We start from the raw sequence: 26,603 nt of genomic DNA, 5'->3' as shown, positions 1-26,603 counted from the left end.
AAACAGCCTTATATTCACAGAGATAAAAGTAAACAGCCTCACAAATCACACGACTACAGCATCATTTATCATCGTCAAGCAGAGCCTGAAGAGGTCAAAGGAAATGCAGACAGTGTGAGAGACAAAGACCGGAAGATGACAAGAAGAAGCACTTTCCAGAAAGGACAGTAAGTACATCATGGATGCCAGGATGAACAAAATCAAAGGAGCAGAGCCTCCAGACAAACATTCGGCTAGCAAAAGTTATAGAGAGCAAGTGAGACGTGAAGGAAGGAAATGAGAGCACATTGTGTGGAGTCAAATGTAAGTGGGTTACCTTGGCATTGCCGTCTGAGTGGCGACGGGCACAGAGCTGAAGCTGGGTCATCCACATCTGCTGCTCGCGCACATCGCTGGCTGGAGGAAGATATAAACAGTCATTCATGCTGTCTCTATATATCCAGTTAAGTCAAAATTTTTACCCCACCTGGGAATTTTTTTTTTCAAATATTAACAAATTATGTTAAAAGAGCAAGAAATTTTCACAGTATTTCCTATAATATTTTTTCTTCTGGAGAAAGTCTTATTCTAGGTATATTTTTGCTGCTCACGCTCAATTAAAGTTATAGTGCATTATTAATGACCAAAAACACATTGAATGACAGTAAAAAGTAGCAATTTTACCCAATACATGCATTGATCATATCAACTGAGTTTTATATCGTCAATCAAATTAACTTAAACCATTAAAAACGGCAACAAATATTTCTTCGGGCCCGATCTACAAAACCAAATTTAAAACAATTTTAGCATTAGTTTTGCTTTAGTTGCACACTAGTTTGATCATGTATAAATATCATTATAACTATATTGTATAACTTTATTATAACTATAGGCCTACACCTTCCTGAAAATCAAAAACAAAATTTCATGATATCACCGGCGATTGTCTTTTGACCGAGTGGACCTTAAAAGACATGAATGACACTCCTCATAGAGCGTGAGAAGCAAACAGTTCTTCAGGATCTATATTAATTGTAAAATAAAGACTTGCAGAGCTCACACTCTGCTCGCGCTTGCGGTGTGAAATGGGCGTAATACAGTATGTGTTGGGAAAAAAAAGTCTTTCCATTAAACAGAAGGGGGGGGGGTACTAATAATTCTGACTTCAACTGTAGCTATTTACAGTATTAGTTTATTATTAATATTAATTATGTTATTAATTACTCACTATCATGTCATTTCAATCCTCTGAGAGCTTCGTTCCTCTTTAGTACACACATTAAGATCTTTTAAAAAAAATCTGAGAGCTCCCTCATCCTCCAGACAACAAGTTTCTTGACTTGTTCAAAGTCCAGAAAAACACCAAAAAAGCATATCCCAAAAAAGACCAAATGCCTGTAGTGGTTCAATTAGAGTATAATAATATAATATAGTCGCTTTGGATAAAAGCGTCTAGTCGCTTTGGATAAAATCGTCTGCTAAATGACTAAATGTAAATGTAATAAAGCTATATACATTTAGCTTTTACATTAGCAATACATTTGTGTGAATATTAAACAAACATAATGGATTTTATTTATTCAACGGTTTCTTGTAATGTCGTGCAAGGTTATACTTGTATATGTACCGCTGGACTATTTAACCCGTGTTTAATCCATTTGAGTAAACGAAGCAATTTAAGCACAGTAAAACCCAATAAATAAAGAGAACTCAAACCAACTGAGTACTGTAAAGCCCAATAAATTAAGGCAACTCAAACTGTTTGAGAAAACCGATTACTACAAACTTTTTGAGTTAAAAAACGAATCTATATCAGTACTGTGAACTCCATTTAAGATAAAGTAATGAGGTATTTAATTAACTTATTAGCTTCCACACTGAGTTCAAAACTCTTTCCAAATGAGTAGCATTAACTTTCAGTCAATTTCGAGTTAACTAAACTCATTTCATTTCATTTGATAAAGTTGACTGTTGGGTTTTACAGTGTATATAATTTCCTTTTCTTCACTGCTAACGATTTTTGTAAATTACACAGTATTTAACTGTTATATGTGCATCTGTAATATATTTGCAAATTAGCCAATATTTCATTAAACATGCAGGGATTTCCAGAACAATAGGTTGTTTTCAATCATGTGGTTCTGATGATACGAGAAATACAGATGGAGGGCAGGAAGTAAAAAACTAAATGGGAGACATAGAGGAAAGTCCGTATTTTTCCAATTTGTATCATATTTTAAAGGAGATATCGATAGAAAATTTCCACATATGCTGGGCATAATCCTTATATCATGAAGAGGGCAGAGTTTTCTACTGAACTAAAATATATTTGCCTGTCATCGATGCGGTACATACTGTGGGTTGCATGGTTTACTTGTACTATGGTAGTATCACGATACTTTGGCTCCAAAATACCGGCAGTACCACTGTAAACGGTAGTATCGTCATTAATGCCCTACTGAAAAAAAATGCTTAAACCAGCCTAGGCTGGTTGGCTGGTTGTAGCTGGTTGGCCAAGCTGGTTTTAGAGAGGTTTTGGCCATTTCCAGGCTGGTTTCCAGCCATTTCCAGCCTGGTCTCAGCTGGTCAGGCTGGGAGATGACCAGCTAAAACCAGCTTGACCAGCCTTGCCAGGCTGGGAGCCCAGCCGAAACCAGCTATGTCCAGCTTAAACCAGGCTGGTGAAGCTGGTTTTAGCTGAATTTAGCTGGTCATTTTCCAGCCTGACCAGCTAAGACCAGGCTGGAAATGGCCAAAACCCCTCTAAAACCAGACTAATCAACCAGCTAAAACCAGCCTCATAACCTAGTCTGGTTTAAGCTGGATTTTTCAGCAGGGTGGTTTATCTACAATAGATAATGTTGCATGTGGGAAAAGTCACTAAAATGCTCACGTTTGTGCAGCACAATAGACAATTTTATTTTAAAAGTCTGTGAAGCCCTTTAAAGTTGCAAAACTTTATATATAAAGTTGTAGAATTCGCACCTTTTATGGTAGACATGCCGCCTTTTATCTTTTTTTAGCTGGTTTCTTAACCCCCCCTTATGAGCAAAACTTTTTGGAGGTCTATAAAAGCTGTTCAGAATTCCTTATTTTGGCCGATTTAAACAATTATAAACAACATGAAATAGAAACATTTTGAAGTTCTGATAGTGTATCCTTTGTAGAAGTATCACTTCCTGCTCTCGGTCTGAACTTCCTGCATCATCAATGATTTTATGTGAAGACAACCTATAACCTGACACTTTGGTTGGCATATTAAAGTTTTTCTAAAGGGGGCTTTAGATATGTATAGATCCATGTTTTCAATAACACAACATTTTTATGTTTTTAAATATCATCTTTCAACTAGAAGCAGAAATTCTTGCATATCTATTTTATATGGCCATGGAAATGTATTTTCTCAATAAACCATTCGGTACGGCATGGTTGCTCAGGTAGAACAAATGCAAGCATTTTCACCGACAAAAGACCGAATAACTTAATTTGTGGCTTGTCTGTAACCCCCGGGTAAGATTGGGAAAGTGTGAAATGAGAAAAGCAGCACCTGAAGATTATCATTTCAGATCGCTTGAACACTGGGAGCAGACGAGACTCCGCCTGGAGCGAGGCTGTCAAAACTGTTGGGAATAATGCTGGAGGTGACTGCTTTTTCCAGTGAAATTTATCCTCTCAAAACCCCGTCCAAAATCGCCTTTGTTACAAATGGCCGATTTGGCTGGTGGCATTTTTGCTTGTAAACTCCTGACACAGTCTAAATGAGTTCTCAAAGTCGCCTCAGACCGAAAGAGAAATCTGATGTAAAACCGTCATAAAAGATTGTGGCGTACAGTAAATGCCAGCCATGAAAAGACTCTTGGCGTACTTAAAAATGACAGGGAGAAAAAGAGAGGGGGAAATACACAGATCTAATCTCGTGTGGAAGTACTGGTAGAGAGAGAAAGGGTAAATGTGGACTAAATGACAGATAAAGGGGCAACGCTAGAAGGGGAAAACATATCACAGAGATACTTTCTAAAGAGACGCAATGTGAAACAGAGTAAGGAGACTCAAGTTAAAGGAGAATGGATCAAATTGGACACAAATAGCTATGTACAAGGGGTCCTATGAGGATCTGATTGAATGAAATCTGCAAAGTGACAAAAGTACAAAGTCATTCCAAAGGGAGTTACTCACTACAGCAGTTAGCAGTGTTTCTAAACTCCCTTATGTGCTTTGATTGTAGTACTGATTGTTTTCTTACAGGGATGTACATTTCAAGAGTTCACACTTAGATATTGCTCGACACTAGCAGGTAGCTACTCCGAGAGAGAACCATGAGCTCAGAGATATTTGAGCCCAGGGCTCCCAACAGGTCTTTTAGCATTTTAGGGTCTGAGATCAGGTAGGTCTCGAGAGCTCCCCCTGGTAAAGAAGTAAAAGAAGGAGATGGAGTGGAAAGAGGGATTCTTCCACAACAAAGACATGGCAGTAGGGTGAAATCAGTCGATTTATAGTGGGCTTGGATCAATTTGATTAGATTACGCATGAGAGACCAGCCACTCCTCTCGAAATTAGTTTAAAAACATCACTTAATAGTATTGCACATTTAAATTATTCATATTTAGGAGTTGCACAGATCCAATATAATTATACACATGTAACTTTTTACATTAAATGAATAGCCCACTTTGTTTGTAAATATGCTTCTTTTGAACATTACAAAGTGTTAAATAGTTGATTTTTACAAATTTTAATCCATTCGGCCAATCTCCTGGGGCCTCATGTATCAACGCTGCGTACGCACAAAAACTTTGCGTACGCCAGGTTTCACACTCAGAATCGCTCACGTTTGGATTTACTAACAATGAACTGAACGTGGGAATGTGCGCAGCTTCACGGCAGCTTTCTGGCTGGCGTACACACATTTTTTGTCGGGTCTGTTTTATTTCCATTGGCGACTCCTAGAGGCAGTTGTGTTAAATTCCTCTCTACAAAGTGTCTGAGCCTTGCAATGGCAGCTGTATGAGACGGGTTCATCTAGTAGGTATGTAAGGTTTCCATACCATACATTTGACCAGCTAAACATAAAAGCACAATTTGCAGCAGTCGCCTGTTTTCCCAATGTAATCTGAGCAATCCACCGCACGCACATTGCTATAAAGACACTATCTGAAGATGAATTTGCATGCGTGAATCAGAAACATTTCATTCAGATGTACAAAAGAATATGCGTGAGATTCGGCGTACGCAGTTTTTCATACATCTGAATTTTTTTCTGCGTACGCACATTTACAGCTTTGTGCGTACGCAATGTTTTAGTAAGATTTCCACGCAAGTCTTCGTACATGAGGCCCCTGGTCTGCCAGGAGCACTTTTAGCTTAGCTAAGCACAAATCGTTGAATTGGATTAGACCATTAGCATATGAAATCAGCAAAACTACAAAAGTACAAAGTCATTCCAAAGGGAGTTATTCTCTACAGCAGTTAACAGTGTTTCCCTTACAAGCTCTGATTGTAGTACTGGTTGTTTTCTTACAGGAACATACATTTAATAATATAGCACATTTAAATTATTCCCATTCAATAGGCAGTGTTGCACAGATCCAATATACGTATAACACGCAACTTTTTACATTAAACGAATTGTCCACTTTGGTTGTAAATAGACTCTTTGTACAAGTTACCTGGAGTTAACAGTTGATTATTTTTTAATCATTTGGCCAATCTCCTTTTAGCTTAGTTAAGCATAAATCATTAAATTGGATTAAATCATAGCATCTCACTCAAAAGTGCCAAAAAAATGCTTTGATAATTTCACTATTTAAAGCGTCACTCTTTTGTAGTTACATCATATTGCAAACAGACAAACAGAAAATGAAAAGTTGTTATTTTTTCTGCTGTTTGTTTTTCGACGGTATAGCTAGAAACTTTACTCATTCCAGTGTAATTAATCAAGGAACTTTGTTGTAGTAGCATGACTACAGCAGGTGCAATAATATTATGCAGCACCTAAAAAAATAGTCCCCAGTTAAGTATCTGGGCAACAGTGCTGCATAATATCAATTCGCCTACTATAAACTGATGTATTCTGACTTATTAAAGAGGTGGTCCACTAGGATATTTTATTTGAAACTTTAGTTGATGTGCAATAGCTGTGTGAACATAAACAACATCTCTGAATGTAAGACGCTAAAAGTTCAATACAAAGGGAGACTAACTTTTACATAGTTAGCTTAGTAAAGCCTACAGCGAACGAAGTTTGGGGACTACAAAAAATACACCCGGGCTAGTGAGATCACAAGGGCTTCCAGTTACGCGTATTCACCATTCACACACACTAACCGTAGCAAAGGGGCGTGGCCAGAGGTGCTGTAATGTTATAGCAGAAAAAGCTAAATTGCCATACAAGGGTAATTTTTCAACTACGGGCACTTTTATGTCCTTTGATCATATATGTAAAAATATATATAATTTTGAACAAAATCCTCTTTCTTTGTCAAAATAACAATAAAGCCTACTTTAAAAAAATTAACTACCTTTGTATTTTATATTTTTCTTATTATTCAACCTCCTTTTAGGTGTCAAAATCACTGTTTTCACCTTGTCGCACACCCAAAGTTTTGAACTTCAACAATGAAAATAACATAAAAAAATATTATTTATCTGGTATCTATTAATGTATCCAAATTAAGCACAAGTGAAATAATTTAAATATTTTATAGTTATTACTGTGAGACTATTAAGAACAGTATTTTTTATACAAAATATAGCAGTCGCACAGTATGTGTCATTTCCACCACAACACTGTAATGCCGCTTTAAAAGTATGTGTGAAGGATTTTTGAGGGGCTGTCTATGAAAATGAATAGTGCCATCTGAGAACATGTTCAAGATGGAGGGAATTTATATTTTTATCAACAACACTTGAAGACAAATCATGGTAAATATCGCTTAATAAGGAAATACATTTATTCTACGTCATATTCAAACATGTTGTACCTTCAAAAATGTTTTTAAAAACCAAACAAAATTAAGGTAAATGAGAGTGTCTTGTATATATGAAAGGCTAGTATCCATTCAAAGTTAATCGGTTAAGCTATTTTTCATTTTCTCACAATAAACTGTTGAGATGTCATTTCCACCACAGTCCATCAGCACACAAATTTAAAAAAATATTTTGAAAGTCCTCATCATACAATGTTTAATTTTAGTGTGTGACGGGTGCACAATTCAGCATACTACTAATTCACTGATGTGTGTTAACAAATGTATAATTATATATATATATATATATATATATATATATTTTTTTTTTTTTTTTTTTTTTTTTTTTTTAATAAGCTGTATATTGAGATGTGGTAGAGTTGACATTTGTTCAGTTCACGATAGAAAAAAAATATTTTCTCTTCTTATCTAAGTTTGTCCGCTTACAGATCTTTAAACTAGACACATTGTTTAAACTTATGAGACTATGTTACGTTAATTTTGAACAAGTTTTCTTTACTCAACTTAAAATTCAAGTTCTTCCTCAACTAAAAGTGACCAAAGTTGAAGAATGGCAAACTAACGCTGCTGTTTCCACAAAGCTTCTTTTGTTTCTGTATTTGGGCTTTCAAAGGACACATCACAAAGAGAGAAATGTTTACAGTTTAACTTTAACTATGTTCTAGAGAATTCTAAAAAAATATTTAGCTAGCATTTGTCAAAGGACAGCTTCCAAAATCTCTCCCAGTTTAGTGCTGGATTCAGTTAAAAGACGAAGCTGTGAATTGTGAGGCATAACCTGTAAGTATTTTTATTTGTTAAAACTGATCAATTACATGCATAGTATCTAGCGTTAATGGTATGTTGTAGCGAGGATGCAAACAACTGAAAATGCTGTTTGGCACAGCTAACAATTTAGCTACAAATTCATATTTATCAGTCAAACTGCTGTAAACACACACAGTGGCTCTATGCCACTGCTTTAAATGTCTCTCTATGCATCCGCTTTCTCTGTATTCGACATCTCAAATAACAAACTTGCAAAAGATATGTAAATGTTTTATATTGCTTACACATGCTTATTTAGAATATATGTGAAAGACACTTCAGATTTTATTTTAGAGAGCGGGTGTGATGTTCAGCTGTGTGCTCTTCATTTTCTGTCTGATTCAGGCAAACTAATACGGCTGTTTACACAGCGCAAAAGTACATGCTTGTAGAGGCGTGACATGGAGCCAATCCACAAATGTTAGCTGACCAATCAGAGCTTCCCGAGGGCCCTTTCAGAGGACGCATAATATGACGCATTTAAAAACTAAATGAAATGATTAAAAACATGAAAAAAGGAAGGATGCTTACCTCGCAGTTTGAAGAAATCTCCATTCGCGGCACAGACTGTGAACATGAAGGGAAACTCATCACTCGGGGCCACTGAGGAGCCAATGAGGGGCAAAGATCCTCGTGGCTTCTGGACCTTACTGTGCTCATTGATGAAATACTGAAGCTGCCCGAGCTCTGGGTCCAACACAAAATATCTGCATGATGAAAGAGAGAAGATGGTGACATTACAACTAGCCTAGATTTTAATCACTGACATGACTGAGTTTCTGTGGTTTTAATGTGTTACTATGCAGTTGCTAGGATAGTTGGTTGTTTGAGTATTCTCATTGGTTTCCAAGGCATTGCTATGTGGTTCCCAATGTCTGGGAGAGTTTCTATGCAGTTGCTTGGATGTTTTTGTTGATTGCCAGGACGTTGCTATCTGGTTCCTAAAGAGTTCAGACTCAGAGTGGCTTTAACATGCTACTACGCAGTTGCTAAGATGGTTTTGTTGGTTGCCAAGGTGTTGCTATGTGGTTCAAAAAGTGTTCTGTGTGGTTTTAATTTGTTACTATGCAATTGCTATGATGATCTTGTTGGTTGTCAAGGTGTTACTATGTGGTTCCTAAAGTGTTCATTGTGATTTTAATGTGTTACTATGCAGTTACTAGGATGTTCTTGTTGGTTGTCAAGGTGTTGCTATCTGGTTCATAAAGAGTTCAGACTCAGCGTGGTTTTAACATGCTCCTATGCAGTTGCTAAGATGCTTTTGTTGGTTGCCAAGGTGTTGCTATGTGGTTCCTAAAGTGGTCCAAGTGGTTTTAATGTGTTAATAAGCAGTTGCTATGATGTTCTTGTTGGCTGTCAAGGTGTTGCTATGTGATTCCTAAAGTGTTCCATGTGGTTTTAATGTGTTACTGTGCAGTTGCTAAGATGTTTCAGCATTCTGGGGGTTACATTGTGTTATAAAGTTCCTAGGGTATTCCCATTGGTTGCCAGGGTGTTGCTATGTGGTTCCTAAAGTGTTCTGAGGGGTTTTACAGTGTTGCTGTAAAGTTGCAAAGCTATTCTCGATGGTTAACAGGGCTTTTTATGATTGTGGATACTTTCAATTAACTTTATTGTATTGTCCTCAAAATACTGTAAGTTTCAGTTCTTCGATTCTTGGTTTTAGGTACATGACAGGAACTACCATATCAACAAAGAAAGATTAAAGTCGGGTTTATGTTAAAGCCCAAGATTAGTGCAAACTGAAAACTTAACTGGTTAGCCAGCTAAACCAGCTTCATAGTACAGGCCCCATATGTCCATAAAAGAAATGTGTAAACATGAATCACATTATGCATCAAATTTGAATACTTTAGAGTTCTGCTCAAGACTGTGATCAATGGAAATAGTGATGATTTGCTTACTAAATATACCACACATTATTAAAACTGGCCTAAAAGTAAAAGCATACAGGAGCTTTATGGTGGCCATTATTACTGTCTCCTTCCCTCCCTTCCTCATTATTCGTGATGCATTACATGCCACTTCTGGTTCCCCACTGTCAGAGCCAACCAGAGCGGTGCTTTATACGGGATCGTAACTCTGCAGGGAATGAATTGTAATCACATGGTTTGGGTGCTATAACACAACAGCCACCCTCTCTTAGTAAAAAATGGATGTGCTGCCAGGCTCTCTTCTGTGATTTCTTTGATGGGGTCTTTGAAAGCCAGACAAAGGCACATCATTATTTTAAAAAGCAGCTAAAAGTATGAAGATCAAAGCAGCAACAAATGCACTGCTTTTTTGGTGGCCACCTTTTGGTGGCATTTTCTTGCAAAACCTCATTCAGTAGCATGACTGTCTACACACAGGTACTGTGTTATTGCTCCTGTCCGAAAAAAACAACAACAGCACACACACACATGTGTATGTATATATATATATATATATATATATATATATATATATATATATATATATATATATATATATATATATATATATATATATATATATATTAATTATCTTCACTTCTAGTTGATTATTTGGTGTCAGAAGTGGTTTAAATGAAAGCAAAGGCCCCTAAATTATTTGTATTTTACCAAAATAAAATATGTTCATGCCTTAATTTTAAATTATTTAATTAGGACAGTAAGGTCTGACTTTGCTTATCCAAAATGTCACTTAACAGAAATAATTTGTGTAATGGAAAATAATTAATATTGTGTATGACACTTATTAATAATGTCATCTGGAATGTCAAATAAAGTGTTCAATGCCTCCTCTGTCATCTTACCCCAGACATGCTTAATAATGTTCAGTTCTAGCGACTGGGCTGGCCAATCTTGGAGCACCTTAACCTTCTTTGCCTTCAGAAACTTTGATGTGGAGGCTGAAGTATGAGTAGCGCTACCTTGCTGAAAAATTTACCCTCTCTTGTGGTTTGTAATGTAATGGGCAGCACAAATATCTTGATTCCTCAGGCTGTTGATGTTGCTATCCACTCTGCAAGATCTCGCCCTCACACCCCAATACTGAACGTATCCACAAAATATGATTTTTCCTTTACCAAACCTGATTGATTTCTGTGATAATACACATACATACATACAGTTAAAGTGAGAATTATTAGCCCCCCTTTGATTTTTTTATTTCTTTTTTAAATATTAGAATATAGACTATATAGAAAATTTTCACAGTATGTCTGATTATGTTTTTTCTTCTAGAGAAAGATGTATTTGTTGTATTTCGGCTAGAATAAAAACAGTTTTTCATTTAAAAAAAAAACATTTTAAGGACAAAATTGGTAGCCCCTTTAAGCTAATTTTTTTTCGATAGTCTACAGAATAAACCATCATTATACAATGACTTTCCTAATTACCCTAGCCTGCCTAGTTCACCTTATTAACCTAGTTAAGCCTTTAAATTTCACTTTAAGCTGTGTAGAAGTGTCTTGAAAAATATCTAGTAATATATTATTTACTGTCATCAGTGCAAAGATAAAGCAAAGATAAAATAAATCAGTTATTAGAAATGAGTTATTATAGTTATACTATATATATATTATTATTATAGTTTAGAGTGCATATCAAATATCATAGACTGTGCTACAGAAATAAATATATGTAATCTGATGCACAGCACTTTAGTCTTTTTTTACATCTCATGATAACAGCGTTTCAGTGCCTGAGTTCAGTTTGCAGTAAATGCTCCACAAATACAACTACATTTTCAGATTTTATTATTTATATTTATATTAATAAATAAAATAACAACTTGCATTTTATTATTTATTTTCTTTTATTTATGCTATTTTACATATATTCTATATTATTAATATTATATTAATACTAGTATTATATTATATTATAAAATATTAATGCTTAATAATTAATATATTATTATTAATAAAAATGAATTAAATATTAATCATTATTATATTAATAATTTATACTTATTATATTAAAATATATTAATATTATTATATTTTAGTTTATTAAAAATTACAAAACAGTTTTATTGGTTTTATTTTGTATACAATTATTTATGTTATTATCTTTCTAATGCTTTTAGTATTATTATTATTATAAAAATTATAATTGCATGCATGGTGAGTCCCCAATTTATTGGCTTTTTTCTTGAAAATAACACACATACAGTTCCATGGCTGATAAACCATTATGATGACTGGATGTTAAACAGGCAAAATGTTCATTTTAGATCCTGCATACACAAGTTCCAATAGGGCAAAATGCTTAATAAAAGATTAGCATTCTAGATCATTTACCTGGTATTCAAAACTAAATGGTACTTCAATTACCACAAAGGCACATTATGTGACTAACAAATCCATGTGTGTCTGTTAGTGGGTGCATTAATTCAATTTGTGACAGAAATTCTCTTCTTAGCGGTTCATTTCAGTTAGTTATTCTCTCCAAGGCCCAATTCTCATCAGGTCAAAGTATTGAGTGGTGTGGAAATCTCTCTTTCTCTCTCTCTTTCTCTCTCTCTCTCTCTCTCTCTCTCTCACACACACACACACACACACACACAAATCATTGAGCACTAAACAGTGACTAGCGCTGGGGTTAACGTGAGGGCTATTTCTGGGCCATTGCGGAAGGCAAATAACCCCTCCGCTCCTGATTCGCGTTATATGCTTGGCCTGTTCCTCTATCGATTGCTGGACTAAGCAACAGAATGAGCACAACATTATGGATGTGAGGGATTTCCCATCACAGATGAGTCATAGTCTCTCCCAGATGAAAGAGCCTGAACTGTGGGCTGCGCAGCACTCAAGCCTGCAGCAAACACTACCGTGAAATCCAACAAGCACACACACACAAAATCCTCCCGCTTTCAATGAGAGCCTCTTGCTTTGGAGTGTTTCTGCATAGCTCAGCTGTTGAAGGGCTCATTTCACTTTTAAATTCCTGACCATAAATAGTCTTTTTCATTATGGGAAGGTCCTCTAAAATATCATTAAATCATGACTTTTAGATCACTGATGTGTGTTTTCAGGATGCAGAAGGCTTAGGTCTAGGCTTAGACTAGATTGTGTGTTATTACGTAGAGAAATGTAACGTTTTATGCAATTATGTTATACAATACATATCTGAAATGAGCCTGTAGGATAAAGCAAATCATGAGAGAATATTACATAACAGGCGAATTTAGATAACAGGTAGGCAAAGAGTGATCTGCTTTTTCTCAATCTCAAAAGCAGTCCTTCAGATTGTACAAAATGCCAAAGTCTCTAATGAATCTTGTCTTATTTGACTAAAATTTGATATAAACAGAATTGTATTAAAATATAATAAAAGTTTAAGTAGCAATATACATGTATATACACACTCACTGGCCACTTTATAAGGTACACCTGTCCAACTGCTTGATAACGCAAATGTCTTATCTGCTTAATCACATGGCAGCAACTCAATGAATTTAGGCATGTATGTAGACATGGTCAAGATGATCTGCTGCAGTTCAAACAAAGCATCAGAATGGAGAAGAAAGGTCATTTAAGTTACTTGAATTGTGGCATAGTTGTTGGTGCCAGATGGGTTGGTCTGTATTTCAGAAGCTTCAGATCTACTGGGATTTTCATGCACAACCATCTCTAGGGTTTACAGAGAATGGTCAGAAAAAAGAAAATATCCAGTGAGAAGCAGTTCTGTGGATGCAAATGCCTAGCTCATGCCAGAGGTCAGAGAAAAATGGCTTTTCTGAACGCACAACACATCCAACCTTGAGACGGATGGGCTACAGCAGCAGACTACACCAGGTGCCACTCCTGTCATCTAAGAACAGGAAACTGAGGCTACAATTGGCACAGGCTCACCAAACTTAGACAATAGATGATTGAAAAAACGTGGCCTGGTCTGATGAGTCTCAATTTCTGCTGCAACATTCAGATGGTAGGGTCAGAATTTGTCGTCAACAACATGAAAACATGGATCCATCTTGCCTTGTTACAACGGTTCAGGTTGCTGGTGGTGGTGTAATGGTGTGGAGGTTATTTTCATGGCACACTTTGAGCCCAATACTATTAATTAATCATCGTGTCAAGGGCACAGCCAACCTGAGTATTGTTGCTGACCATGTCCATCATTTTATGACAGCAGTGTACACATCTTCTGATGGCTACTTCCATCTTATAAAGAGGTAATTATCTCAGACTGGTTTCTTGGACATGACAATGAGTTCACTGTATTCAAATGGCCTCCAAAGTCAGCAGATCACAATCCGATAGAGCACCTTTGGGATGTGGTCGAACAGGAGATTAACATCATGGATATGCAGCCGACAAATCTGCAGCAACTGCGTGATGCTGTCATGCCAATATGGACCAAATCTCTGAGAAATATTACCAGTACCTTGATGAATCTATGCCACAAGGGATTAAAGCAGTTCTGAAGGCAAAAGGGGGGCCAACCAGGTACTAGTAAGGTGTACCTAATAAAGTGGCCGGAGGATGTATAAACATATACACACACATACATACATCTCAATATAATGATTAAATTACAAATAAAATGACATAAGTTTAATAATAAAATAAATTGCAATTACAAATGCATTTATATATAAAAGAAATAACACTATCACATTATTCTAAATATTATTACACATAATTAAAAGTAACCATAATATATATATATATATATATATATATATATATATATATATATATATATATATATATATACATATATATATACATATATATATATATATACATACATACATATACATACATATATATATATATATATATATATATATATATATATATATATACACACACATATATATATACACACACACATATATATATATATATATATATATATATATATATATATATATATATATACATAATATATATATATATATATATATATATATATATATATATATATATATATATATATATATATATATACATACTTTTTATTTACATGCTGTATTTATGTACTTTTTATATGCTATTTTACATACTATTATGCAGTATTTTACCATTTTTTTAATACCAAAGAACATTATACAGGGTCGTCTTCAAATACATTTATAAAGCTTCCCAGATGCTCAGCATCAACAGAGAGAGAACCCAAACAAATGTAAACAATGAAATAATCTCATTCATGCTCCGCGTCATAATGCACTGGAACAGCGCGCTGTGTGCATTGCTGGAAGATGACGTGTCTTCATTCTTTGATCTAGATTCTGGATATCATGGAAATGATGGATCAGAAATTTAAAAAACAAATCTTCAACATACTGGACAAAGTCAGAAGCATTTGGCAATCTGTTTACGGTTTTAAAAGTTGCAAAGTGTAAGCAAACGTAAAAAACTCTTACCTGTTCTGCCAGCCTTGTAGTAAATTGGTGTATTTGTTCAAAACCCCCTCCAAGTGTCTCTTCTGGCTCTGAGACGGATGAGTGTCCGAAACAGCGGCTGATCCCGGACTGTACGAGCCGCTTCTGCTCTGCCTCTGCGCGGGATTCCCCAGATCCGCGGACTTTCCTTTATTGCCCCCCGAATGCGACACGTTCACTATTTTTTCCATGATTATGCCAAAACTCCGGAGCCTGCAGCGTGACGATTCAGTATTCAAAGACGAGTTTTAAAAGCAAGCTGGAAATACTGCTGGAAATTGTCATCGCGTGGAGAGGAGGTGAATGGAGACTACTTTCATTCTTCTCTCGCTGCTTTCTGCCTCGGACTCTTGTTTAATGGGTTTCTGTGTGTTTGCATTGGAATCAGTGTGTGTCACTCCCTCCCGCGCTCCGCCAACAGGAATGCAGCATCACAGAGGAGAGAGAGAGCGTCAATGTGGAGACGATGCTGGAACGCAGAGCCACGCCCCCTCATTAGCATTGTCATCCGCAAAAAGAAAATAAATAAAATAATAAAATAAAATATATAACAAAAAATTATTTAAATTAAAATAATGGTGTAACTGAATATAGATAATGACAAAAATCTACTTAAATAAATACAAATACATCAATTAAAGTTGAAATAAATAGCAAAGTTTTACAGAAACAACACAAATTATAAAATAAATAATAAATATTAAATTCAGGACATTTCCTAGTGCTGGGTTATGGCTGGAAGGACATACACTGTGTAAAATATATGTGGAATAGTAGGCGGTTAATTCCACTGTGGCAACCCCTGATAAATAAGGGACTAAGCCAAATAAAAATGAATGAACTTCACAACAGCACTTTTAGCAAATATACATACAGCTGTGTCTTCAGATTAACATAATTTTTACGTTATTTTTACAGTATTGTTGACGGTCGGGTTTAGGGTTGGGGTAGGGGTAGATATTAATAGCCCGTTTCCACTGACTGGTACAGTACGGTACGGTAACTGCAGATCAATGACAGTGCGAAATCTGTAACATCTGCAATTATATTAAATAAATAAATAAATGCAACACATACAGACCCTTACAGTCTCCGATATGTTATCCGAATGTTACCAATTACAGAAAAACTACACACAGCATACAATTAGTCCATATTTGGGTTCAAAAACAACACGCAACAAAGCCCAGAGTCAGTGCAAAGCTCCCATCTGTGTCTGTAATCTTCACCAGCACATGTAACCTCTGTTAGAAAGTAATTCTGTCATTCAGAGTTCATAATAGTCCTAAAGGCGATGATAAACATGGCAGTTTGTACGTGATTCAGGTTGCTGAAACTATTTGCTCCAGCATTTTGTCGGGCTTCTCCTTTGTTTGTTCATGTTTGTCCTTTTCTTTCTGAAAGGATGAGATGACGAAAACACTTCAATAATCACATGCATGTTATTATCATCAGCTCAAGAAGTTTGTTATATCAAATATAGACGCGATCGCGAGCTCCCGGAAGAAATCGAAAACCGCTCGCACTTTTAGGCGGCCTCGTAAAACAACAAGAGGACACGGCAGATTTTGTTCTTCTTGGCTTTGTGTCTGTACATCAAGACAACGACAAGGTTTGTTTGAGCTCGGGTTATCCATGGCTCGTTATTATATGCATATAGTTTTATGGTGTAAAGTCTCGGCTTTGTATTTAAAACATGGTGGTTCCTTTGGTTTCATTCTGGCTAGTTCCACACGAGCTCGTGACGTATCTCTAACCAAACATCGTTAAGCTGCACGTGTCTGACTTTTGGTACCCTTTCTCATGTTCGGTACGCCTTTTGACAGTGGAAATGGCCATAAAAGAGTACCGTTACTACCGTACCACACCACTCAGTGGATATATATGTATATAAAAAATATTAAATTATGTTATTAGATTTTATGTATGATGTTAAATTATATATAAAAAATACGATTCATTCATTCATTTTCTTTTCGGCTTAGTCCCTTTATAAATCTGGGATGCCACCGGAATGAACCATCAACTTATCCAGCACATGTTTTATCCAGCGTATGCCCTTCTAGCTGCAACCCATCACTGGGAAACACCCATCCACTCTCATTCACACACATACACTGTGGACTTTGAGGGAAACCGGAGCACCCGGAGGAAACCCATGCGATCACGGGAAGAACATACAAACTCGATCGGGCTACCCACTGTGCCACTGTGATGCCGTAATAATAATTATTAATTGTATATTTGTGAAGTAATATACGGTGATGCAATGGCGCAGTAGGTAGTGCTGTCGCCTCACAGCAAGAAGGTTGCTGGTTTGAGCCCCGGCTGGGTCAGTTGGCATCTCTGTGTGGAGTTTGCATGTTCTCCCAGTGTTGGTGTGGGTTTCTTCTGGGTGTTCTGGTAACAAGTCAAAAGACGTGTGCTATAGGTGAATTGGGTAAGCTAAAATGTCCGTAATGTATTTGTGTGAATAAGTGTGTATGAATGTTTCTCAGTGATGGGTTGCAACTGGAAGGGCACCCGCTGCGTAAAATATATGCTTTTTTTCTAATGATATAAGATAAGTTAATGAAGTTAATTATAATAAAATAAAAAATAAGTATTTGTTTAATATTTCTAAATCTTAAAAAAATATTTTAGTACATCAAAAAGTGTGGTATGAAGACCATACGATAAGCTAATCCAGCCAAAAACAGATATTTACATTAGATGTTGCCTACGCAATTGTTGCCTATTGGAAAGAAAGCGTCAATAGAAACGCCATTTTAGTACAGGGTAGCGCTCCTTTGAAATGAATGTGGGACCAAGGTGTAGCGGAGGACTGTGGCCATCCATAGCCAGAGATACACATACATACGTATATATCTATGATCAGGAGTTTTCCCAGTGGTCACTACACAAATATTTTTTTAATATACGAAAATTACATGTAGCGTAGGCCAGCTAGTGAAGTGCTGTGCAGGTACATCTCACTCATCTGACCTCTAAAAGGTGCTCTAGCAACAGACGCTAGAGGCCATGGTCTCCTTGTTAGAGCAACCAACTCCCATGTGGAAGGTCACCAGTTCTATCCCAGCTCAGAGCAGGTTGGGTGGTGTAGGAGCAGCGGGGTTACTTATAATTTTACATTCCTTTTCTACATCGATGGATAAGTGACCACATGACATTGCCGACAAAGACCACATGTTTGTGTGCATGGAAATGTACTATCCTCCCTACCTGTGAAATGTTATCTAATATGTCCTGAAACACACCCCCTCTCCATAGAGGTAACTTGGTTTTATATTTACACATTTGTTCAGTGACAACTCCCTATATTGTTTACCACCGCACTTTAAATATTCGGTCTGAAATAACCTGCAAGTGTGACTTGAAAACAACATTAATACTGGTTATTTTACAGTGCACAATGTTGTACTTTAATAGTCATAGGCTGCTAATATGATTTCACTATTTAGAGTTTGCAATGGATACTTTTGTGAAATGATTATTAAGGGGAAAGTCCGAATGTGCAAATATAAAACCAACTTTACCTCTATCCCCTCTCCTGCTTTCACTTCTCATTCTAAAAGAGGGAGCAATTTGTTTGTGAATGAATCCCTGTTATGATCGACTTATTCACTAAATGAATCAGCCGACAATAATGTATGTTTCTGGCACATGTCCTGATGTCACATTTCATGCACATTGTTTGCTTATTTTATTCAACGAAACTAGCTAAAGCCTATAATTTAGTGCAAGTTGGTGCTACTTTGCCTCATGCAGGTGAATGCAGTAAATGACTGTATTATCATCAATAACTTTACTTGTTTAGTAGGCCTACTAAAGTTCATAACATAAAAAAATGTAAAAAAAAAAAATTTTACCTATGAAATGTTATGCCTTTGTGCTTTGTTTTCTTTGCTCGTTACTACACCCGTACACAGCGCTAAAGTTACTTACTACTTTTACTTTACTTCACCTGTACACAGCTAAAGTCTTTAGCCTTGACTAGTGCAGTTGAATGCGGTTGTCCTGGGAGCACTGTATAAATGTGGCGGCGCTATTGAAGCATGCCCAGAGTCTGTATGCGATATCTAGTGTATATATTTGTAAGCCTAAAATAGTGCTAAAATGCCTCTAAATACAAAATTTAAATCTCACAATTAAACAGAAAATTAATAACTGCAAAAAAGGTTTACTTTTTGGGAAAAAGAACCAGCCCTTTCACTAGGCTGGCAACGGGATTGATTAATAAACCGAATCAAATGATCGCCAGGTCTTTTAGCAGCGCAACCGCGTTTTAGACATCAAAAAGAAAAGAAAAAAATGTGGAGACTAGAGTGTAAGAACTACATCTCCCAGAATCCCCGGCTGTCGTCGATGACGCAGTCAAAAGTGGACCAACACGTTCCCTCCTACTGAAAAAAACTGCTCGACTTTGTAGTATTATTACCTATATTGTTTACTTAAAACATTTATCAACTAACTTAGTTGTTTGCAAACGTGGTTATGGCTGCTCCGCTGAAAGTATGCATTGTCGGTTCCGGTAACTGGTGAGTATGAACGACTAATGATTACATATGTGGTCAAAATGTGATTGGTAATGAGATTAATATACAGAACATATGGCGTGGACCAACTGTTATAGCTCAGAGTCAAACAGTACTTGCTTAAGGTACAGCACAAGTTTAATTCCCTGTACAAAACGGCAGTTGCAGCGAGATGATGTTAGGGAGAGATGATCCATATGTTAGGAATTATTACTAATGTTACTACTCTGGGCAAAATTAAGTGATTAATAATGACTCACAATGACTCCATTAATATTGGCATTTTTGGTCAGTGTCAGCAAAGAAGACTGAGAAAAAAATGCATTTGTCGTTTAACCTTTAAATTATTTGCTTAAAACATTACAGTGATAAACAACAGAAGATTGATAAAGATTGGATGAGAGTAAAGGCTTTTTCTTGAAACCGTTTCAAGCTGTTTGTGGTGATCTAGCCGTTGTCGGGTTGAATGTTTTCTTTTTTTCCCCAAAGCCCAGCTAACTTCTGAAATACTCTATTCATGAATGATTATTTGAGATTTTTTATTTTTTTTTGGCCACTTGAACTGTCCTCCTAGACCAAACTCGGTCTTAGCGGGCCAGTGTCCTGCAAAGTTTAGTTCCAACCCCAATCAAACACGCCTGGGCTAGCTAATCAAGCTCTTTATAGAACATAGGTCTCATACTCAATTACTGGAGGGCCGCAGCTATGTGCAGTTTTGCTCCAACCCAAACCAAACACGGCTGATTCAACTAATCAAGGTGTTTAAGACTACTAGAGACTATTAAGTAAGTGTGAGTTGGAGGTGGTTGAAGCTAAAGTATGCAAAGCTACGGCCCTCCAGGTATTGAGACCACTGTTCTAAAAACATCTAAGGTTTGTTGAGGACAACGGTCTCCTGACATTTTTTCCTACCCATCAGATTATGCTACCAACACTGTATTTGAATGGTTCTGAGGTTGTAGTTCAGTATTAGGTTGGTTAAGGCGATAATATCACACTTCTCCACATTAAAATTTACACTGGTAGCAAAATCTGATGAGTAGCATATTGCGTCATCAAAATGTGCTACTTACTTTTTGAATGGGAGGTAGGACAACATGACAAGGTAGGAAAAATCAATATAACACGTAGATAAGAATCTCATATCCTTATTACAACAATATATATCATGATATAGTAAATTCAATTAATTAATACTTTTATATATTGACCACAATGCAAGGCCTTGTCATTTTTTACTTTTTAAAGTATATACTCAGACATTGACCCATTAAAATGTGATCATATTTCGCACTTTATTTAGAACTTCAGGACAAATATTTAATTACAGAATTGCATACTGCATAATAAAGCTGCAATTTTTATTTATTGTTTGTTCATTATTAGATACAAAACTCTTTGTAATGCCTTAAGTGTGTGTGACATTTATTTCTAAACATTTTCAGCAAATTTGAACAAAAACAATTGTGATTTTGATAACCGTGATCATTTTGGTCACTATAATCCTAATATGCATTATTAAAACTGATAAAGCTGCGCTAAAAAAATGATTTCTGCAAAATTGATGCAAACAATTTACATGTGTTGAATTTTACGGACACCCGCAAGAGACATGATGGTGGGTAAAAAATTGGGTGGAAGGGAAAATAATAAATGGGACAAAAACAGTAATAGGAAAATATTTATATTTTTAATTTTTGCATTCCCTAGCAAAAATGTTCACTGATTCAGAGGTTGCATATCCCTTCCTATGCAATGTAACTTCTGATTCAGTGAAGGCATGTATAAGCACTGACTGATGGACACGCTCCGTATGATAAACTGATCACAGACCAGCTTATGTACACACCATTTAAAGTAACACCTCTGTTATCAAACAAGTTAAGAGCAGCACATGAATCTCTCGTTTTGTTTTGTTTGATAACAGAGGTGTCACCTTAAGAATGCACAGATCTATAATGAAAGCATTCCATTACTTTAGTAACTGTTTGTGCTCATTTAAGAGAAAGTTAGTTGTGTTTAAAAGAAAGCAGGCAGGACAGACACGTTTACATATTATTAATTGTATTTGTCTGTTTAAAAACCTACGTGGGTGTACAGAAGCTGTTTTGGGATTAGTTTATCATATGGAGCGCGTCCGTCAGTCAGTGCTTATACATGCATTCACTGATTCAGAGGTTGTATAGCAAGGGCGACGATTGATGAACAGCTTATGAATGGAAAGTGAACGCAGACATTTTTATATTAATTTCAAAGTGTTTTCAAGATTAAAAATATGGGAGAAATATGGGAAATTACTTAATGATAGGATGATAGCAGTATAGAATACAGGTAAAATACGGGAGCATCCTGGCAGAAACGGGAGGGAACAGGAAGTGTTTGTGGAACATCTTTTTCTCCTACCTAGTTTTTTTTCTTCCACCCATTTTCCCCACCATCATGTCCCTTCCGTGTCTCCTTAGATTTCAAACAAACAAACAAATTCAATTTAGTAATGTTCAAACTATTTTTTTTGTTTGTTTAATTTAACCCAAAAGAACTTGTTTACAACCAATTACCTTTAAATGTTTTTGTAAATCATAGAAATCAGCTTTGCATAATTTTTTTCAGTGTGTGTTATGTTTGCATTAGTTTTGTTTTTTAACGAAAGCAATCTGTTGTTGTTAATTGTATGAGTCTTTGCTCATATCTTCCAAGAGTCCCAGTGTTAGCGAAGAGCACTGTAACGGCACTGGTTCGAAGTTCTGCATAACGCTCATTTGACTGCAGCTGGCAGAGCAGCTTCTCTGGGTTGTGAACCCTGCTGGAAATCTTTTGGTGAACTGCTGTTTAACAACAGTCTGGCATTTTGATTAAAGATACTGTTGTGTTTTCTTCTGCCAAGGGGCTCTGCGATTGCGAGAATTATTGGCAGCAATGCACAGAAACTCCAGTGCTTTGCCACCACAGTCAAGATGTGGGTGTATGAAGAAATGGTCAATGGCAAAAAGCTCTCCGAGATCATCAACACAGAGCATGAGAACGTCAAGTACCTGCCAGGATACAAACTCCCAGAGAATGTGGTAAGACAAAGAAAGTCTGATTTTAAACAAATACTATATATGATTATGTAAAATAGTGTATATGTAAAGATAAAATATGTTAATATACACTACTAGTTAAATGTAGCGCTGTGCAATTTATAGTTTCAGCATCGATATCACAATGTATGTATCTGCAATCTGAGTTTCTATTGGTGTCCTTCTCTTCTCTTCTCTTTTTTTTTTTTTTTTTAAATGAAGCGGTATTACTCGCCTTAGCCTTACTTTTCCACGCACCTATTTGAATGCTCATTTTGGATATGCGCATAAAAAACGATTGATGGAGACATCATGATGCACATAACGTTTGAAAATAAGCATAAAAAAACACTCGCATAACTGAATAAGACAAACTTTTATTCGATAGAAAAGATGCGCCTAAACTAAAATGGACACAATTTTACTGAAATTCCAGTATGTGCTTTAAAAAAAGGTTTGTTTTAAGTGATCATTTGATGATGAAAATGTGTGTGAATGGACAGACCAGCTAGCTGAGCACACTGTAACACATCTTAAATGTTGTTTTGGTCATTCCAAATTCAGCCTTAACCGTTTCAGTATTAATATTATTATAATATTAATGACCTCCAGAGCGCCTGGAGCGTGTCAAGAGCGTCTGTTCTCAGCGTCTCATGGCTTTAAACGCCACCACGCGTATATTGTGTGTCAGCATTGTCCTCTGAGGCTTCTCCTGCCACAGTAAATTCTATTTTTACTGTTGATATTTAGTGCCCTTTTAATCAGGAAGTGACAATTTTGTTCTCTTTGATTCATTGGATGGAAACTCTGCTTTATTTGCATGTCTTTTATGCGTTATTCCAGTTTTGCACGTAAATTTAATTAACATATTTGGAAGGAAACATAATTATTGCCTACATTTCAGTCACACAAAGAACAAAGTCACGTATGGATTGTCCATTGCATGAGCAGATTAAGTTTAGCTGGAGAAAGAAATGCTGATCTCTTTTTTCAGATGTTACCAGGGTCACTCGTAATATCTGTGATCCATTGATAATGCCTTTTTATAGTTGCAGTGTGCGCGCTTAACTCTGAGCGCTCTACTTAAAGTTGATTGACCCAACTCAGATCAGCTATTCTGAAACTGAAAACTAAGAGTTTTTAATCCCTCAGTAAATCAACTCAGAGTTCAAGTTTAAACTCTGAGTTAGTTGAACCTTCCTTACTCAAACAGGCCCCTGGAGCTATTGCTGAAAACACACATGATTTGTGGAGCAATTTAAAAGTTTGTACCATAGTTACTAAAAAGTTTGTGATTTGCATGTGTTTTAAGGTCTGTGACTGTGTGAGCATTTCACACCAGTTTAAAGCATTCAGGCACATGAAATGGTAATCTTACTTTGTTACTTGTAGAAAGATGATTAGTGTGTATGTATATATACATTTAAGACTATGCAGTGTTATTTTAGATTTGATCATTAAAGCCACATAGCAGAGTTTATTTTATTTGTAATTATATTGCTGTTCTGTTTTTATCAACGCTTTTGGTTAATTAAAAAAAAAACTGTATGCAGATTCATCCTCCTACAATATCTAAAATTATGAATTTTTTCTATATGCACTACCTGACAAAAGTCTTGTCGTTGATCCCAGTTGTTAGAGCAACAAATTATTACTTGACTTTAAGTAGATAATCTGGAAAAGTGGCAGAAGGGCGATTTTTTTTTTTTTTTTTTTTTTTTTTTTTCCGGTCAATCATCTGTTGAACTGCATCCCAATCATCACAAATCTGCAGAAGACCTATTGGAACCCGCATGACCCAAGATTCTCATAGGAATCATGGTTTGGGGTTGCATTCAGTATGGAGGCATGCAAGAGATCTGCAAATTGCAACATCAACAGCCTGAGGTATCAAGACATTTGTGCTGCCTTTTAGGGTGCTTTCACACCTGTGAATCGATTCAGTTGTTCCGAAACAGAGATTACAAATGTTACATTGTTGCTCTTTGCTCTTGGAGCGGTTCGCTTTCACACTGCAAAGTTTCTAATCGGACCAAAAGAGCTAAAACAAGTCACGTGCGAGTAAACTGTCCTCTCATTGGTCAGAGTGTTTATTTTGCAGCGTCCCGCTAAGCTGTCAGGAGAGGTGGTGGTTTGGTGGTGATAGACAGGGTGCGTGCGCGCGACGTGTCTGAGGAGAGACGCGGTGGGGAGGGGTGAGAAGGGTGCGCGACGATGCCTATTTGAGGAACGGGAGGGAGACGCGAGATTACCGGGAGATCATCACTCGTTTGCGGGCATCCGGAGACTCGCGAAACTTCCCGCCCTACTCGTAATTCTCTCTTCATATAGCCGTAAGCCTATTACATATCCATAAAACACTGTGATATAACCGCGCTCGGATCAGATCGCTTTCTCACTGCAATCGAACCGCTCCAGGGTTCGTTTCAATCGAGCCGAGACCACCTCATTCAAGCGATTTCGGAGCGATTACTTTGGCGCGGAACAGAGCGCGATAACCCTGTTCACATATGCCAATCGAACCGCGCTAACTAGGCAAACGAGATACGTTTCGAAACAAAAGTGTAGGTGTGAAAGCACCCTTACATTACAAACCACTGGAGAGGGCAAATTCTTCAGCAGGATAGCACTCCTCATACTTCAGCTTCCACATCAAAGTTCCTGAAAGTAAAACAGGTCAAGGTGCTCCTGGAATGGCCAGCCTAATCACCAGACTTGAACATTATTGAGCATGTCTGTGGTATGATGAAGGAGGAAGCATTGAGGATGAATCCAGAGCATCATAATGAACTCTAGGAGTCCTGCAAGAACGTTTTCTTTGCCATTCATGACTTTTTTTAATTTTACTAAAGTTATTTTTGTCATTGCAGAGATGTATGGATGCAGTCGTCCAAGCTCATGGGAGTCAAACACGATATTAACTCTTTTTCCACTGCACCATGACTTTATATTCTTACTGTACATTATTTCAGTTAAGTGACAAGACTTTTGTCTAAGCAAAGTCAGACCTTACTGTCCTAATTAAATAATTAAAAATCAAGACATGATCATATTTTATTTTGGAAAAATAAGCGTAATCTAGTCTAGTCTTCTTGAAGGTATTCTGTTTATTTAGATCTGTGTTTGTTCTGTAGGTTGCAGTGCCACAGCTTCGGGACGCCGCAGACGGTGCAGATCTTTTGGTTTTTGTGGTTCCTCACCAGTTCATCCGGAAACTGTGCGATGAGATGATGGGCTGTGTTTCAGAGAGGGCTCGTGGAATTACTCTAATCAAAGTAAGATTGTCTTGGATTGTACAGAACAGAAACTGAAGTGCACATTTGAAGTCTACTTAAAACCTGAGCTAAAAAAATTATAGTTTTCAGTATTATGACCTGTGCAGAGTCCTGGGGTCCGTTCTTTGTAGCTCGCTAAAATGATCTAAGAGGATTTGGCAGATCCTGGATGTTTTAATCTTGATAACTGATCTCTCGCTAATTTGGTTCTTTAAACAAGTTCGCGAATCAGATTAAAATGTCTGGATGAACTGATCTGAGATCGCTGCGTGTGTTGTGAAGGACAAATCTATTAATCCAGCAACGTAATGACATCATCTGATTAATATTCAATCATCCATGCGAGCAAAATTACATCAAATTAGCAGTAAACGGCTTGTTAAATATGACACGCAATAACTTTCCACATTTGTTGTGGGCTGCAGACTTTACACTTTCATGTGTCAAGAGTATTCATCCTGTATTTTAATGCATATCAATGTATTTAGTTCTACATTTAGTGAAGATTTTCTTTATTGTAGTAGCCTAGGCCTACTCGTTTTTTAATCAGCGTAAGGAATAACTGTATAAATTAATTTTGCATCAAAAAAGCATTTTGAT

General features: G+C 36.6%; 2 protein-coding genes across 7 annotated transcripts in view; one reads left to right on the top strand and one right to left on the bottom strand.

Annotated features, from left to right (window-relative positions):
• osbpl10b (oxysterol binding protein-like 10b) overlaps positions 1-15,476 on the bottom strand; it is a 104,159-nt gene extending 88,683 nt beyond the window's left edge. For all 4 annotated transcript variants that reach the window (XM_087287713.1, XM_087287714.1, XM_087287715.1 and 1 more), the window contains exons 1-3: positions 15,117-15,476; positions 8,307-8,482; positions 317-396 (exon numbers count right to left, since the gene is read on the bottom strand). In XM_087287713.1, the coding sequence (XP_087143839.1) occupies positions 317-396; positions 8,307-8,482; positions 15,117-15,325 (465 nt within the window). In that variant the 5' untranslated portion in view covers positions 15,326-15,476. The remainder of the gene's footprint in view (positions 1-316; positions 397-8,306; positions 8,483-15,116) is intronic.
• A 4,064-nt stretch (positions 15,477-19,540) lies between these two features.
• The window catches only part of gpd1l (glycerol-3-phosphate dehydrogenase 1 like), a 21,568-nt gene continuing 14,505 nt past the window's right edge, over positions 19,541-26,603 (top strand). Inside the window, 3 exon segments of one of the 3 annotated variants that reach the window (NM_001441714.2) lie at positions 19,541-19,672; positions 22,554-22,728; positions 25,863-26,003. In NM_001441714.2, coding sequence (NP_001428643.1) covers positions 19,629-19,672; positions 22,554-22,728; positions 25,863-26,003 — 360 coding nt within the window. In that variant the 5' untranslated portion in view covers positions 19,541-19,628. 3 annotated transcript variants of the gene reach the window in all.

Source organism: Danio rerio, chromosome 16 (assembly GCF_052040795.2).
Source record: "Danio rerio strain M-AB ecotype USA chromosome 16, GRCz13ab, whole genome shotgun sequence".
NCBI lineage: Eukaryota > Metazoa > Chordata > Actinopteri > Cypriniformes > Danionidae > Danio > Danio rerio.
Note: the sequence above shows the minus strand (reverse complement) of the source record. Positions and strands in the feature narration are given on the sequence as shown.